Source organism: Drosophila navojoa, chromosome 2 (genome assembly GCF_054131105.1).
Source record: "Drosophila navojoa isolate 15081-1374.11 chromosome 2, UAZ_NAV_1.0, whole genome shotgun sequence".
NCBI lineage: Eukaryota > Metazoa > Arthropoda > Insecta > Diptera > Drosophilidae > Drosophila > Drosophila navojoa.
This window is the reverse complement of record NC_142890.1, coordinates 15,777,379-15,795,134: the sequence shown is the minus strand read 5'-3', so window position 1 is coordinate 15,795,134 and position 17,756 is coordinate 15,777,379. Positions and strand designations below refer to the sequence as shown.

Below are 17,756 nucleotides of genomic sequence, written 5' to 3'. Positions count from 1 at the left end.
TTAAGCTTATCTTATTTCTTGACAGAACAGCAAGAGGAAACCTAATTAAGCTATTCAATCAACTCTCTCATTATATATTGAAGTTTGTATTATATTACATATTACCGTTTCTAATTAATGCTCTAGGCACTTATTGTATAATACGAATGTACTCGATGCTAATTTGCAAGACAATACACAATGAAAACGCCCCTCGTCGCGATTCTCACGAGCTGCTTACCAAGTCGTCTAATTAATCTAACCAACCAAGCCCCGACACAATTTTATAAGAAGCCCAAGTAGAAAGTTTGAAAGAGACATCAATCAATGGAAATAGTATCTAGCAGGAGTAAATGTCTATGAAAATGGCTCAACTTTAAATGATAGCCATAAAACCCGCCAAGTGCACAAGCGGAGCAAAACTGTTTATATACGATATCTATCGTCATATAAGCTATGCAACTGACATGCAAAACGCCCTGGCAGCCAGTTGACAATTGCCAGCTAAATTCTATTTATCCACGAGATACATTTCTATAGATATATGTATGTATGTACATGTGTGTGTGTGTGTATGTCTATGTATATATTTAGCATATCATATTTTAGTTGGCAAGCATTTCTTGCGGTCTCCCAGTTGCATTTGCTGTCTTGGGCTTGGGCCTGAGCCATTGCATGTTTATCGAATTTTTACGGATGTTTAGATACTCAATTTGTATATAATGCTAGACGTGAAGTCTTTATACCTCCGCCCATCTAGAACGTGGCGACTTTGGGTCGCCGCCTTACGCCCAAGTTCGTGATACTTGATTACAACTTATCTATAAAATGAGAAATGTTCTCCGAGTTCATTGCATTTGACATGCCAGCCAATCAAGCGAAGCTGTTTTTCTGTGGCCTACAAATAACAACAATCATAAAGAGAAAAAAAAATAGAAAAGAATAAAAAAATATACAGAGAGCAAACTAGAAAAGTCAATTTCTGTCCACATTTGCTGCTATTGATAGACAATTTTTGTTATCTAATATTTCAGTTGTGCTGCTGAGTTTGCTTTCAAGTAGATACCGAAATGCTCTTAAGTACTAAAAAATGTTGTCAATGCTTCTTGACAACTTTTTGTGCAGTCGTGGTCTCTTACTTGAAGAAGAGTAGATTGCAACTAGAGCTGACCATGATTAAGCTGACAATTGAGGATCTACTACGTGTGCGAAATTGGGCAGTTCTGCAAGCGAATAAACATTTAATGCACACATGTCAAGGGAAACAAAAAAAGAAAAGTTGACAGCTCTACGGACTGTGTTTGCTATGAAGATGTTAGGATACAAGCGATTAAGCTGACAACAGAGGATCTACACAGGCATCATCGGACTAGAAAAATTCAATTTTAATATTGGATAAAAGCTACCTGAATCGAGAGAGAGAATTAATTGATAGCAGAGCTTTATACATTCCATTAAAAACTCAACATTACAACATTAAAACAATAAAACTAACCATAGAGAAATCAGTTACAAAGTTGATTACTTCACCACAATATTCCATTTGATCTGTATGTAGTTGAAAATTATGTATATTTTTTTTAACCCAGACAAACATATTTTTCCTTAAATTCATCACACAACTCAGAAGTTGATTTGTTAACATTATAAAGGCCATTGCTATTACCTCTGCAGTAGCTCAGCTAGATTTTGTACTTTGCGAACGACTTAAATCATATTTGTCAATTAAAATGCAAATGGTTAAAATTTTTGAGAAATTACCATCAAAATAATTGCATTTATGTATCAGTCGGCTGGCATCAAAGACGTCAAGCTGGGCGCAGGCAACCTTCAGGCGAGATACATTTTTAGATACACACACATACGTACACACACACACACTTACACAGTGAAAAATGAAAACTATTTACGCTTATGACAAAATTAAATGCCATAAAATGTGGCTACTTGGCAAACATTTTGCACAAGTTTTAGCACTAGCCCAAGCCAAGCCAAGCCAAAAAGAAAAACCGAAACCAAATGGCGTAGGTGACAAATCATAGAGGCAAAAAGAAGGCTGCCAAAAATAAAAGCGCATTTAATGAAATGCAAAGAAATGTATACAGAGGGCGAGAGCAAACTAAATGTTATAAATAATATTTACAGATTAATAAATCTAGCTGAAATAACAATACTAAAATAAATAAATATATAATATATTATTAAATTTCCTTCATCACTGTCTACTTTATAAAATTTTAAACATTCCAAAAGATTTTAAAATATAAAAAAAGTCAGAACACTTTGCTTAATTTTCAACAGGAATTTTATAGCATTTGGAGAGATTTTTATTAACATACATTTGCGCTTGCAATTACTTACTAGGAAACCGGTCCGATTCTCTACTGCGAACAAATTAAGATATTTAACGCGTAATCACAGTTGTATCGTGCGATTTATAAAGCGGGTTTTAAATAAGCTACGAATAGGGTCAAAGTATTGCATGTGCCAGACAACAGACAGACAGACAGACAGACCCACATACATACATACATACATACATATACAAAACAATGAGTGAGAGGGCGAGGCAGTACGACTCAGAAATGCCAATCAATTGATTTCATTGTCTTCAATTTATAACCTATCGATAATATAAATTCCGACGTCAGCCTCTCATTCGAGAGCTAGAGAGATATGATAAATAGGCAATTGTGTGTGTATGTGATTGTATTTGTATGTGTGTGCGTGCTCGCCTAATGTAACTGTTGGCTCTACATATCGCATATAAGTATGTATATCACATGCATATACATTACACAGTTTCAAATGCATCACATATGTATGTATATAATATATGTATATGTATATACATATACATATATGCAAGCATACACAGCTTTGCACTTGACATTAATTAAATGAAATTGTTTTGTCACAGTTCCATTTGCCGACTCTCAGCCATGCCACAAAGTCAAGTCGAGTGTTGTAATTGGCTTTCGGTACAATGGAGAAGTTCCGAGAACACAGATCTAAGGAATACCCTAACCAGCTGTAACTGAGAGAAAGGCAATATATGGTAAATCAATGTTGAATATTAAATTCAATTCAATCAGTATTAAAATTTCACTTATGAAAATATGAAATATTTGAAATATGAAAACATGAAATAATATTAAAAATATTCTAAATGAAAATACATTACTAATTTATATATATGTATACTTCCTTTATGGAATATACATGAACGTAACTTTAGCTCATAAACAAATGAAATCAACTTAATAAATCAAATTTTTTGTGGAACCATCAATGTTTACAAACATCCCTTGAGCCTCACACTTGCAGTTAATCAAAGTTTTTGTTTATTTGTACGTCTTTGATTACCATATAAACGAAGATATTGCTCAAATCTAGAGTTGTTGCTATTCGGAAACGAAATATTCCTTTGTTTGTTTATCCAATTGAATTTCAATAGCACAGACTTTACTTTGGCTTCCCTCAGACCAGCGAACGTTATCATTCGATTTGGCCCTCCATTCGAGCCATTGTTTATTTTGTTTATTTGTGTCACATTCGGCTTTAGATTCTTACATACTCTTTACTTTAGTGAATGTGACCGAACCTATTCCATATGTAAATTGCAATGTGACAAGGACGGAACCACATACATATATATACATATACTCTCTATGAATATGTTTATCTAAATGTCTATCAATCATTTTGTTATGAAAACTGCACTACAGAGAAATTATATTTGATTTACGCACTCGCATTTGTACAATATATAGTATATATATATATATATACATATAGTTGCCAGCGGATATATGCAAAGCAAATACATCGAGTGCGACAATTTTTAAGAATTTTATCGCCGCGCAAGCAATGCCAATGTTTATGAAAAAAAAAAGAAATTAAAAAGCAATTACAAGTCGAATTCAATGCGGCGCAACATTTTACACTTCAGCAGTGGATGGATACCTTTGAATGTTGAATGAATTTCGAATGTTGCACAGGTCGACTAGATAAATGCGCTATAGCAAAGAAAAATATTAATTTATATAAATTATATATTTTAATGGTGCTTAAATATCCTTATATAGATACAGCTGCCAAATAATATCATTTCGTTTTCCATTTCCAAAAAAGCCTATCCATGTATTATATCTAGACCACAAGCATATATTCTGAGGGTACTTAAACTAGGTCAGTCGCAACAAATATATATTCAACTAAAGATATAGATATATATATATATATGTAATTTTTTTTTTTCTGTTCGCTTGTCGTTGTCAATTTTGTTAAATGTTTTGAGCAATATTAGCGCAGATCTAGCGACAAATATCTTTTATGTGCCAAAACAAATTTGCAATAGATGCTCATGTATGAAACATTTTGAATTTATATACAAATATTTTGGTGCCCCTTCGCAAGGCGAAATAAAACATGTGTTAATTAATCAAATACAATTTTGGGACTGGTCAAAAACAAAAAGTAGACCAGCAATTTTTTGATACTTTCTTATTAAATCAATTGATTGATGGGCCGCAATTAAAAGTCTACGGAAAAGAAATAAAAAACGAAAAGTAAAACCAACTTAAATGCGACCAATTGATGTTGGCCCACGCAAAAGCTGCCAAATGAAGCCATTGGGGGCATTGGAGCTCGATCTCTCTCTCTCTCTCTCTCTGCCCCTCTTTCGCTCGCCCTTCCCAGCTGGACAGCTGCAATGCTCTCAAGAAACTGGCTAGTAATAAGCGTCTCATTAATTGTGGTCGGTATTTAATTTTTTACTTTTTCTATTTTTTGTGGTCTAAACTTTTGTGCGGCTCGGTTTGTAAATCCGTTTGGCTTGGCCCATTGCGCATTTAGTTCATTAACCTCTCAACTACAATTGTTGTAAACTTTACGTGCTCTTATTGTCTATCCATTGTTGTTGCTGTTGGCTCCCTCGTTTCGCTCATTGTTGCCGCTAGAAAGCTGCTCGCCAATTGTTGGCCTAACAAACTAATAAAAAAATAGAAAAAAAAAGAAAGAGGCAGCAAAAAATAAATGCTGCCATGCTCTGATATGCCAATTAAAGTGCGACCAGCAGCTACTCAGATGGCGTAGTAGCTCGTCTTGGCCTTGCTTGGCCTGCCGCCCTGCGTGGGGGCGTGCTCTCTTTTATAAAGTGCCCAGAGGGGCTGGGATAGAGCTTGGCTCTCTTGCAGCTGACTGCTGGGATAATAGCATTATGTGGAGCAATTATTTAAAATTAGTTATAAGAGCAACTACCTGTAAAAAGTTTTGTAGGACTGGCCACAATTTATTTTTTATTTCTCTAGCTACATACATATACGACTCTATTGTTCAGGGAAAAAAAAACTCTTGCATATGTAAACAAGATGTCTACGAATACAATTCAATTTGAAATTCACTCTAGACGCGGATATTCCCAAGCTAAAACTCTTTAATTATAAGTAAAGACATATCTTAAGACTTTCAAGTATGCATATAAAGTGTATGAAAATAGTTATCTATGATCCATATAAATTGTAATTAATATTTTTTGATTATTTTACCATTACATAAAATTTCTGTCTATTACGATAAGGAAAACTCAATTTATGAAAATCAATCGAATCACATGCACCTAATTAGGCTCAATATAGATTTCCGATAAGGGGGTTTTACAATTGGCCCACTGTTTTATCATTCAGTGCTTAAGGGCCCAGCATTGAGCTATCAATATATAGTATAGCAGCACTTTTGAGCTCTATAGAGCTCTGTCTGTCTGGCCAATCTATCTATCACAGTCTGTTTCGCCATTTTTGCCGCAAGTGCTACAGCTCCAGTGCGCTGTGGCATTTCAATTAAAGTGCACAACATACCCAAACGCCCACCCAAGCGCCCCTGCCCTCTGCCTTCGCCCCTCCGCCACTCCGCCACACCAAGCTCACTCGTTCAACAGAGTTGCAACTGTTGCATTTCGTGCAAATAATTGAAATACGCCCACACGATGATGAGAGGAAGCTTTGACAGTAGCTGAAAGGAACAACTTTTACAATTTTATCTAAAAAATGTCTATGCAAATAGCTGAAACTATATACACATGTATATACACACACATATATATATGTATATATATATATATATATATACATACATATATGCCTGACAGTGGCTCTAAACTTTAAGAGTTTAAGAGAGCTGAAGAGTCGAAAGCCCTCTTGAAATTTGTAACTCAAACAGAAAATTATGACAAAGCCCACACACATACAGAACGAATCATATAGAGAGTGTTGCGTTGCTGCATATGTGACCAGAAATGGGAATAGGTTCAGACCTAACTTCAATACAGTTCAAGCGAGAACAACAAACAAATAAAGTAAAAAGGAAAAGCACTTCAGGCACGTAACTGAACATTCATATTCTTTTATATATATATATGTATATATACTTATATATATAACTGTGAACAGGTAGGTAGATGGGTATTATATATCAGCGCAATTGTATTAAAGTCAAGGAACTTTAAAGCTGCTTTTGAGGCAACTTTTACCACAGAATATTGCATGTCATGCCATATGAAAGATGAGTGTCCATAAAAATAATTTATATACACATATATACATAATATATCAAAGAAAAATAATTTTGCGGCTGGTCAATTAGATGCGGCTATTTAGGGAACCGGACAGAGCGTTACAGTTATAGCGAATAAAGGAAGGAAAAAATCAAATGCTTGGATCTTTGCCTTAAAATAAATCAAAGTTTAGCCTTAAATTAATATAATGTTTAGTGAGCAAACAATTGTATTTTTTTTTATATACTTTCAAAATAAACATAAATTAAAATAAAACGAGTTCAGCTTCTTCAGAAACAACGCCGTACAAATTCAAACAAATTGCCCGTGGCGCCCAAGCACAGATCGTTACGAATCAGCTGCATTAATCATGAAAGGTTAAGGTTAACTTTAACGGCTTATGTCCAAACTTGTAGCATTTAGTCTAATTTAGCATCAAGATAAGCGCATATTTAAGCTAACTCGAGTATTTTATATGGCACACATTTGGTTCAAAAACAACAACAAACAACAATATTAAATTACTCGAAACCATGATTGAAAGCAAAAGCTGTTAACAAGAATACCAAAAATAAAAATAAATAAATAAATAAATAAAAAAGACACTTTCGGAATCCAGGTAAATAGCTTGATAAGTATCGTACAGCCAGAGAAAAACACACGATAAAAACCTAATTGCCTAACAAAAAATCTATGCAGAATCTCAGTAAACTCAACGGAAATATGAAAATTGAAATATACATAAATAATATATATTATATACACTTTAAAAATACTTGCAAGTAGGTGTTTCAGCTACCTTGCATAAGTATTTGCCCCTGTAGCTGTCACTCAAACGCCCTCTAGCGCATATATTCACAAACAGGAACACACACACACACACTCAAAATGCCTTATGAATAATCACACAGCATTTCATTGTAAATCAGACAAAAAGTGCGCGTATCACTAAGTTGGCAAAAAAATAAAAATAAATAAATAAAAATACACAAAAAAATTTAAAAGAAATTTTGACATGAGCAAAACTTAGTGGTAGCAGCTTAATTACGACAAGTTTTGCCGCACGTGCTAACAGCAAGTAACGGTGCTCTAATGCTAACTGATCGACGAGAAGATACCTTAGTTTTAGGCAGATGACTCAAGCAATATTTTGTCGTGTTTTGTTGTTAAACAATGTTTTTATTTGACCATATTTTACATAACAAAGTTTACATTCTTAGCACTTTTGCTCTTTCCATAAAATTCTTATTAATATTAATATAACATATAGTTAACATTTGAGATTTATAGCTTTTGCCAAATCCCAGTTCAGTTAATCGATATACCCTATTCACTCACTTGCAATTCCTAGAGGGTATAAAGTGCTTGAGGCTGATGTGTACCTTTCGCCAAATGTCTCTGAGCACTTGACACAATATTATTTGAATTTTGAGAAATATTGTATTTTTGCCGCACTTTTGAGCACCTGGCGAAAATGTGGCTAATTTTATCTAGCTAAAACTAAAAAAAAAAATATTGTATCTTGTGTGTGCTCTAGATATATATCAAATTAAATAAGGGACAAGATATTTTACATTTGAAATTGAGTTTCAAGTCAAGTTCATAGTCAACTGTTTACATAAGAGCCTGGCTCTAACAGCACGTGCGTTAACCTGAAGTATATTAATTTATGCGCTCCGGCAGGGGAGCGTAGTTGATAGCACCTTGATTAATATGCGTAATATATTATTATCATTGTACCCACGCTCACACATATCACACACACACACGCACACACACACACACACACACACACACACACACACACACACACACACACAGTAGACAGCCACGCGCATAAATGATTACAGCTAAAACATTTAAGCGAATGAATTTGTCTACGGTACCAGAGATGCTAATTGATGCGGAAGTTTTGATATGATTTGTTGCACTCCTTTGAGTCACATGCTTGAAAATTTAATTAGATTGTAAGCTGTGCACTTGAGCTGAAATCTTGATTTGCATTTTAAGCAGCTTACACGTTCAAGAGCATTTCAGTGCTATTTGACTTTAAGTATGTTACTATTGAAGATGATCATGTAAGTTGAGTATTCATTGAAGTTATATGTGGAAAAAAAAATGTATATATATAAGCTTATCAGCTGTATAATTTTAATCAGTTTAGTCAAAAACTTTGAGAACGACATTTAATTATCTCTTTCTTATTGCCTCATACGATTCGCAACTCCAAATATAGAAGTCGAGTGTAGCACTTGGCCCAATTCTGAAAGCTCGTTTAAACAAACTAAACTATTCTAAACTATTCTCTCTCTCTCTCTCTCTCTCTCTCTCTCTCTCTCTCTCTCTCTCTCTCTATCTCTATCTCTATCTCTATCTCTATCTCTATCTCTATCTCTATCTCTATCTCTATCTCTATCTCTATCTCTATCTCTATCTCTATCTCTATCTCTATCTCTATCTCTATCTCTATCTCTATCTCTATCTCTCTCTCTCTCTCTCTCTCTATCTCTATCTCTATCTCTATCTCTATCTCTATCTCTATCTCTATCTCTATCTCTATCTCTATCTCTATCTCTATCTCTATCTCTATCTCTATCTCTATCTCTATCTCTATCTCTATCTCTATCTCTCTCTCTCTCTCTCTCTCTCTGTCTCTCTATCTCTCTCTCTCTCTCTCTGTCTCTCTCTACGATGCTTTACGCAATTTAAATTTCTTCAACACATTAAGCTTACAGCTTCTGCATATAATTAGAATCTCATTAAAGCCTTATACTAATTAGTCCTCCTCGACGGTCTTAGCCTAAAGTAAGCAAGCTTGTGCTAAATCCTAGACTTTAAGTTATCATCGCCTGCCCAGCTATCCGGCCTTGTCAGCTGGCTGTCATAAAGCTCTCCAATATTATTCTTTTGCGGCTCGCCTTGAATAAATACCAATTTATTTTTAACGCAACATTGTTTTTCTTATTTAAATGAAAATTATCAGCACGACACTTGGTGGCGGATATGAAGTATGATATATATATATATATATGTATGTGTATATGTATATAGTATATATATTTTGTTCTTGCTCTCAGCCAGACGCCGAACATAGACAAAGCGCTGATTGGATTTAAAGTGACAGTAATAAATGACAAGAAAGGCGTGTTTCATTTATAAATACGAAAAGGCATACGCAATAGCCCGGACTGTTATTGGGAACTGTCTGAACTTGCACTAGAAGAAAGCGTAACAGAAAACCAACGACAAACGGAAAGCGAAAGAAAGAAAAAACCTAGAATATCGAAAGACGTCGGAGACTTTGGGCTAAGTAAACAGACATCGCTGGTCGCCGCATTTTAGAGAGCTCTGACACTGACAAGTCAAACAAATTGCAGGGTATTGGATTGGCTGCGACCAGGGCTGTGGCTGGGGCTGGGGCTGAGTCTAAGGAAGGGGAATCTGGGAACCATTCAGCGTTCGAGTTTAATTTCTTGCTTGCTTTTATTTTTCATGCCTAAATTTTATTTTTATATTTTTGTTTATAGACATTTTTTTGTGTTTTGGCTTTTAATTTTTACTTCTCATTTTCTTCATTATGTCAGTGTCAGTGTTATGCAGCGGTCGTTATAATGTGCAGTGATCGACTAAACGATACCCTGCAATAGATTGAAAATCTTCAATTGAAGATTGAAAAATAAATAATTTTCCAAACATAATCATTCCATATGTTCAATCTCAGTTCTTAGGCCAAGTCCGATATACCCCATGTATGGTGTGCTGGGCATAATAATGGACTTGGTACATTGTTTTTCTGTTGGCATGTAAAATTCTTGAGTATGTGAGCAGAAAATACTCTGGGGACCGAGGGATGCTGTCGGCTCTTTAATTGTGCCGCAGTGCCATTAAATGCGAGCGTAATTAGCTTAATTATACTTTTTTAATTATTTTGTCAGTGCCAGGCACAATTGGGCAACACAATAAGAAAACAAATATACATACATACATGCATATGTATGACTATTGCAAAATATGTGCTGCTCATAATATTGTTGATATAGATTATATATTAACTTCTGTCTTGACACCTTCGGATCTCCATCACATTGTGTGAAATGCCGCATGCATAATTATTATTATAAATAAAAAATAATAATTGAAAACAACAAAAACAAAAGAGACTAATTGACAAATAAACACAAAACTTTAACTCTTAATTGCCTGGCGCCAGACGGTCGTCACCCGATTTATTTATATATATACATACAAATATTTATGATATATATATATATATATATATAAAGCAGCAAGTCAAGCTCAACTTAAGCTGGAATGCCAGAGCTTCAGGCCAACCAAGTCCCTGCATTGTTTACACTCTCACGTTGACCTAAATGGCCCATTATAAACGTCAAGTTGTGGCAAGTGCCGTGCATTAATAATCCCGCCAAATCCGCCTACGAGCAGTACTTACAGAGCTCGTTAGTCTAAGTTGCTCAGTGCACAGTGAGTCGCACAAGAAATTGAGAGTAGTATTCTTTTATATATAATATATATTGATATACACATATTCATACAAATAGTGTATTGTCATCTTTAATTATTTTTAATGAGTTAATATAATATAAAAATTTTAATATAATATTTTTAATATAATACAAAATCTATTTAAAAAGTATATATTTTATAAAAATATTTTATGTATTTTACATATCTACTATATATATAATAATATTATATATTGATTATTTACAGTTTTTTCTTCCTCTTTTACCCAATTCTCTCTATATTCCATTAAACTTTTTATGCTCGCGTTTCACTGTGGCTATTAAATGAATATTAATACGATAATTCAAAAAAATATATATATTTACATATATATAAAATATGAGAATATATAAAACAGTAATGGGTACATCAGATGAATGCAATTTAGCCAAGTAACTTATTAAAATTATAGGATAATACCGTGGCGCACGAGCGGAGTGACTCGGGATTTTGTAGCGCTGAGTGGCTGATAAGAAATTTAAAATCAGGCGCCAAGCAACACAATTTTCATAAATATGCCACTGAGGGAAATTTGGGAAGAGTCGAAAAAAATAAGAATACAAAAAAATGCGAGATGGCAAACCACAAAGCGCATTAACGCTTAAATGGCCTTGAGACCGAGTTCTAGCTATTTTCGTTGTTGCTATCTCTTTCTTAGGCACTTTTTCAACTTCTTTTTGGTTCTTACCTTAAATTTGGCACAGCTGCGGCAGCGGCGGCCGCCGCTTGCAGAGGCGGCGGCACATTATATGGAAAAGGCAGCTTGGCCGCAACGGCTGGATTCTCGAATAGCATTCTGTTGCTGTTGTTGTTGCTGCTGCTGCTGCTGCTGCTTCTGTCGTTGTTGTTGTAGCTGATATAGTGGTAAATTTTGCTGGCTTTTAATACACTTCCGTGTCGCGGCACAAAACACAAAACTTATTTTTTGTTATTTTTGTTTTGCGTGTTAATTTCTTTCACCTTTTTCGTTTTTTTTTTTTAGTATCTGATATTTTCTTTATTTTATCTTTACTTTTTAATTTTTAATATTCGCTCACTAATTTAAGTTAAGCACATTTTCTTCCTCAATAAATCCGATATAATTTACTTAGCTGAATATTTAAGAAATATATATTTTGATTACATATAATGCTTTTTTTTTTTAATAAATAAAATAAAAAACGGTAAATGTTTCTTAAAAATAAACGATAAAAGAGCTTAACTGAAGGCTAATTTGCATAACTAAGCTTAGCTTAATCAAAAATGTTCCATATTTTCCCCCAAAAGATCTCTTTAATATGGTAAATCTTGGCACAAGCACATGTTTTCTTTCTTATTCTATGATGCTCTTTCTTGTTTTTGCGTTTTCCATTTCTACATATCTCTTTTGCTGTTTCTCTCTCTCTCTCTCTCTCTCTCGCTCTGTCAATCGCTTGCTGCGACTGTCAAGTATCTGCCCGTTAAACAATCATCAACTAGTTTTGTTTTAATTTCTTAGTTTGCTTTTGTTGTTGCTGCTGCTGCTCTACTGCTTTTCTGCCTCTTCTTTTCTTTTTTGCTTTTACTTTCGTTAGTATGTTTGTTGCTGCCGATTTCTGATTCTGGTCTTGCTCTTTGCGTCGCATTCGCTTGACATTGCCGGCTTTTTTCACGCATACAGCGGCAAATTCTGATTGTATTGGCGTGTACACATTGATGTGCGTGTGTTGCGTTAAAAAAAATAAATTGCCTTTGTATGCGGCTGCTTTTGCTGTTATTGCGTTTTGATAAACAAACTTTTGCATTTATGTATGTATGTATATGAAATTAAATCTCCTATGGCTAGATTCTTGAGAATTAAACAATTTATATGAATTGCAATTTTAATAGAAGCTGGATTTTGTTTTATTTATATAAATTCTATTGATTTCCCTGCATTAAAACACTAAAAACACACAAAAGCAAAAGACGCTCAGCAATATATTTGCGACGTCATTGAATTCGCCGCATACAACTGAATGTGTGTGGTGCCACCAACTAAACTACCAAAAAAAAAAAAAAAAAAGCCAGCGGCAGCAGCAGCTTACGCGGCTCTCTGTCTCCCCACTTATGTACATACAAACATATATACATATATACTTGAGTCACTCTTTCACTCGCACGTACACAAAGACGGCTCGACTAAAGTAACAGCGCGTGACGATATTACGACAGCAATTACGATAAACGTCAAGAATTGAAGGTCCGTACGGCGCAAGGAACTTTTGTCAACTGAAATCACAGGAGCGCTGAAGCGCTGCCCAAAGCGAAGAGCAGCGCAAAAGTTGCAAGTTCGCCGAAAAACTCAGACAAACTCGCTCTCACCAGGACAACCACATTTCAGCGCACTCAGTGAGAGAGTAAAAAAGAGAGAGAGATGTGAGCTCAACCATTTTCGCCGCTTGGCAAACGGTTGGGGTAAATTCCAACTGTCTCAGACGGCTGGCTGCTGGGTATGCAACACACATGAGACCCATATGCAACATGAGTCGATGACGATGGCTATGACGAAGACTCAAATGCCGCTAACCGCCTTGCCTTGTCCCCCCTTCCCCACATCCCTTCCATACAACCAACGTAATCATTTCCGACGCGTGCAGTTGTACAACAACAACCATAGGCTGGTGGATAAGACTAAGCTGCGAGAGCAACAGTGACGAACAACCGCCCGCGTCTTTTATAACGCTTTGTTCTCACATTTAGCGCGCTTTGTTTTTGCTCGCATTTCTTTTGCTGCTGCTGTTGTTGCTGCCTTTATATTGAAGCTCAGTTTCGGATAAGCTGCCGCGTTTGTTGACTCTAAAACAAGAGCGCAAAATAATTGTTTAATTTATTAATGCGTTTCACAGTCTCGCTCACACATACACACACACGCACACACAAACTCACAAAGGCAGCTTGATTTATTTGAATTTTTAAATAAAATTTATTCAAGCTACGCACCAAACAGCGTGCTTTATTTGCATTTCTTTTTCTTTAATCCAATTTTCGTATGAACTTGAAAATTTATCTAGATTTGGAGCGTAAGCTACTCTTTCTCTTATACAGCTTTGCTTCTTATACAATCTTCGGCAGCGTTTTGTAAAAATCTTATGCAGCACATTCTCCAAGTTTCTTGGTTAATTTATCACATGTTTTCGTCTTTGTTCTTTCGTAGAATTTTTGTGGCAGCCCTGCATATTTAATTACAATCTACAACAGTTTCTAAGAATCGTATGCTGCGAGCAGCTGCTTCTTCTTCTTCAACGATTTCTTATCGCAAATTCGATAAAAAAAAAACAAGAGCACAACTCTTCTAATTTATGACATTGAAACTTCAGAGTAACGGAAAAACTTCCTATTTTATTTTTTTTTGTCTCATTATAATTTCGTTATTTAAGAGTTCATTTTAATTAAGTGTTTATAATCAAAGCTTGTCCTGCGGCTATGCTAATTTATTTATTAAATTATAATTGTGTATTAAAAAATGCATTGTTTTTGTAATCAATTTTCATTAGGTTAACTTATAATTAATAAAAAAAAAAAAAATAGCAAAATCGTTTTAGACATTTGTTGGTTTATAAATTTTTGTATACGCATACATTTATATTATAGGAACACTTATTTATTATAATTAATTTGCATGCATCACAAGGGCAGCTTTTGTTGTTGTTGTTTCTGTTGTTATTGCAATTTAACACGTAATTGAATATTGCTCATGCAAAACGCCAAGCGCTATCGCACTTTAATTAAAAGAACACTTTTTCTCAATCTCTTTTCAATTATTATAAACAAATTGAGAAAATGAAAAGTAACAACAATTTGTTGCATTTGAAAACTCAATGACAAATTTAAGGATTTACTTTAATCTTTTGCCCCAAAAAACCCAAACAAAATGGATTTTGTTTGCTTTTAATTTGCCGCCTTTCGAGCCTTTAACGGCACTTTTCCCCCAAGTAGCAGAATTTTATGTGGTACGACCACAAAAAAAGAAACGACGTTAACGACGACGCGCTGTGTAACAAAACAACTGTAAACAACGACGGCGACGACGACAATACGACGCACAAAATTCACCGTGCGCTGAACTTCACGTTGTAACGGTCGGAACCAAACTGACAACTAGCGATGCCGGAAAGCATGGCATTCAATTCGCTTGGCAAGCTCTCTCTCTCTCTCTCTCTCTCTGTCGGCCTCTCTGAATAGAATATGATTTTTTGCGGTAAGCATAAAACCAAAACAAGAGTGCAAGATATTAAGTCGCTCTCTCTTTTCTTCTCGGTGTTGGGATCGCCATGTGGAACGACCATTGCGAAATGCTACTCATTTGAGCCTTGCTCTCCGTTCCAACCACCCACTCAACAGTCGTTGTGTGCAACAAATAAACATTCGCTGCGATTCGCTGGAGAGTTGTAGTTTGTTTTGCTTATTGTATGCGGCGAATTCGCCTCTTCGGATAAAGCAGTGTGAGATAGCGACACAACGTGTTGGCGTCATTACTGCTAGCTCGCTTGCACTGCCATGCAATGCAATGCCCGCAGTTTCATGCTTCCGTTCTTTAAGCATCTTGTTGTTGTTTGTGGTGTGGATAAAAACGGGTATAGCATCGTATGGAACGTATGTTGATATTGTATAAGATGTTTATATCTTATACGTTGCCTTTGGGAAATTATTTATATTCAAAGAGGGCAATTTTTTGCTAATGCTAAAAACGCAGCTTATTACAAATTTAAATCAAACAAACCGAACACAATTTTATGTTTAGTCCGGCAATGAATGTCAATTTTGCGACAGACCTCGACTGAGTGGCTAATACCAATGACGTCAAAGCATGTTGCGAATTTTTAAAATGATTTATTTTAAAGTAATTTTTTGTATTTGTAAAGTTTAAAACAAAGTAAGCAACAAGCGCAGCCCCAACAAGTTCTGCAGCAAAGCAGCTGACGGTGACTGTTTGTTCGCTCTCTCTTTCTCTCTGTCTTGCTTGTTGTATTATTGTTGCCAACAGGCAGCGAAGAAACGGAAAACGGAACACAAGAAACTTGTTTGCTGTGCCTGGAGCATAAAATAAGACTCCGAAATAAAAAAAGACAAGAGTCCCAACAACAACAACTGCAAAAGTTACAGAAACGGTGAAAAGAGCGAGGGAGGCAGACAGGTCAAAGGAGCAGACGAAACACGCCTCTGCTCCTCTCTGCCTACCTCTCTCTCTCTCTCTCTTCTTTATAAGTGTCTCCTAGCTGACAGCAATAAATTTGGAACGCCTGTCTTCGATTAGCCGTTGGAATGGGTGAATGTGGAACGGCTTTGAGCATGCAGAAACGCATTGGGAACGAGGCTCGTTTTATGGCCAGAGTAAAGGTAAAATTTATAACAAAAAGCGCACAGAAATCTCTGCCAAACAAATTGGGTCATAAAAGTAATTAGTGAAATCTGTTCCTACTATATATAATATATAGAATATTGGCTCTTTTAATTGGCTGCCAAATTTTTGGCGCGCCCGAATTTGTCTGGCAATCGAAACGTTAATTTCGGGTCACTTTACCATAGAACAGCTACTCGGCAAGCAAAAGGCTGTAGTGTATGGGGACGAGGAGAAGGGGGTGATTGAGCTGGCAGCACACGAGCGCAGCTGTTGGGGGAAAGAGATATAGAGAGGCAAAAAGAGAGGGGTAGAGGCACTCACAGCTGTGAGCTTTAACCAGCCAAAGTTCCGGCTATTAGTCTATTAATTAAACTGCCATAACCTTAAATCACGTGCCATTACACCAAAACCAGGGCTGCAGAGCTGAAGGAGTGAACTCAATACTTATACAGGCTCACAATATGAAAAAGAGTATATTGGTTTCTCGCTGTCAGTCTGTATAAATTCAAAACACTTCAGAGTTTTAAGATTAACTAAATATTATATATCACGATGTATGACTGTCAAGCTACTCCGAATAGATAGCCCTATTTAAAACCTATGTATAATAAAAGTACCACCTATTAGGGGTATCTTACGAACGAGTATGATGCAGTGACTTGTCCTCTATAGCATTACTTTTATTCAAGAGTTGTTTATGGTATAATTACATTATGGTATATAAAAAAATTTGTTTATTTAAATTTTTTTTTTTTGTCTTTAAGCCCATTTGGTAGCTTATAAGCCTTGGCTAACAGAAACATGTTTTATTTTTATGGTAGTGACATGGCTCTTGCAGTCATTTATTTGCATGTCCTTCGCATTTGCTGTTGCTTTTGTTGTTGCAGTTGTTGTTGCTGCTGCTGTTGTGTTTGTGTTCATTGTTGCTGTCAACGCTGCTGTTCAGTGTTTGTGATGGGCGCATACAACAATTAGCCAAGGCTTAGAGGTTGCTGCCTCGATGGCAGCAGATATCAGGCACATGTGTTGCCATAGTCGGCTGAATTTGAGAGCTGTCGTCTGCCAGGCAAAAGGACAACAAACAGACATGCAGACAGACAGACAGACGGACATTGAAAGCATCGGGAATGGAGGTATTATATACCGTATATTTATGAAGTAATTTGTAAGCGATCTGAGACCTAATCAACGATTTACGTCAGCAAATTACAGTTAATATAAAGATATATGTATAAATATACATAAATGAAGCGAATCGAAAGATACTGTAATTTTCTTTTATGACTTCATACCATCCAAAATTGAATGCTAAGTTTGAAAACTTTCAGATTCGAATATAAAAGCGAAAGATAGAGAACG

General features: G+C 35.6%; 1 protein-coding gene across 2 annotated transcripts in view; it reads right to left on the bottom strand.

Moving 5' to 3' along the window:
- msi (RNA-binding protein musashi) overlaps positions 1 to 12,054 on the bottom strand; it is a 110,047-nt gene extending 97,993 nt beyond the window's left edge. Inside the window, exon 1 of one of the 2 annotated variants that reach the window (XM_018112810.3) lies at positions 11,745 to 12,054. In XM_018112810.3, coding sequence (XP_017968299.1) covers positions 11,745 to 11,851 — 107 coding nt within the window. In that variant the 5' untranslated portion in view covers positions 11,852 to 12,054. The remainder of the gene's footprint in view (positions 1 to 11,744) is intronic. The other variant, XM_089258858.1, reaches the window with a different exon arrangement.
- Between the last annotated feature and the right edge of the window lie 5,702 nt (positions 12,055 to 17,756).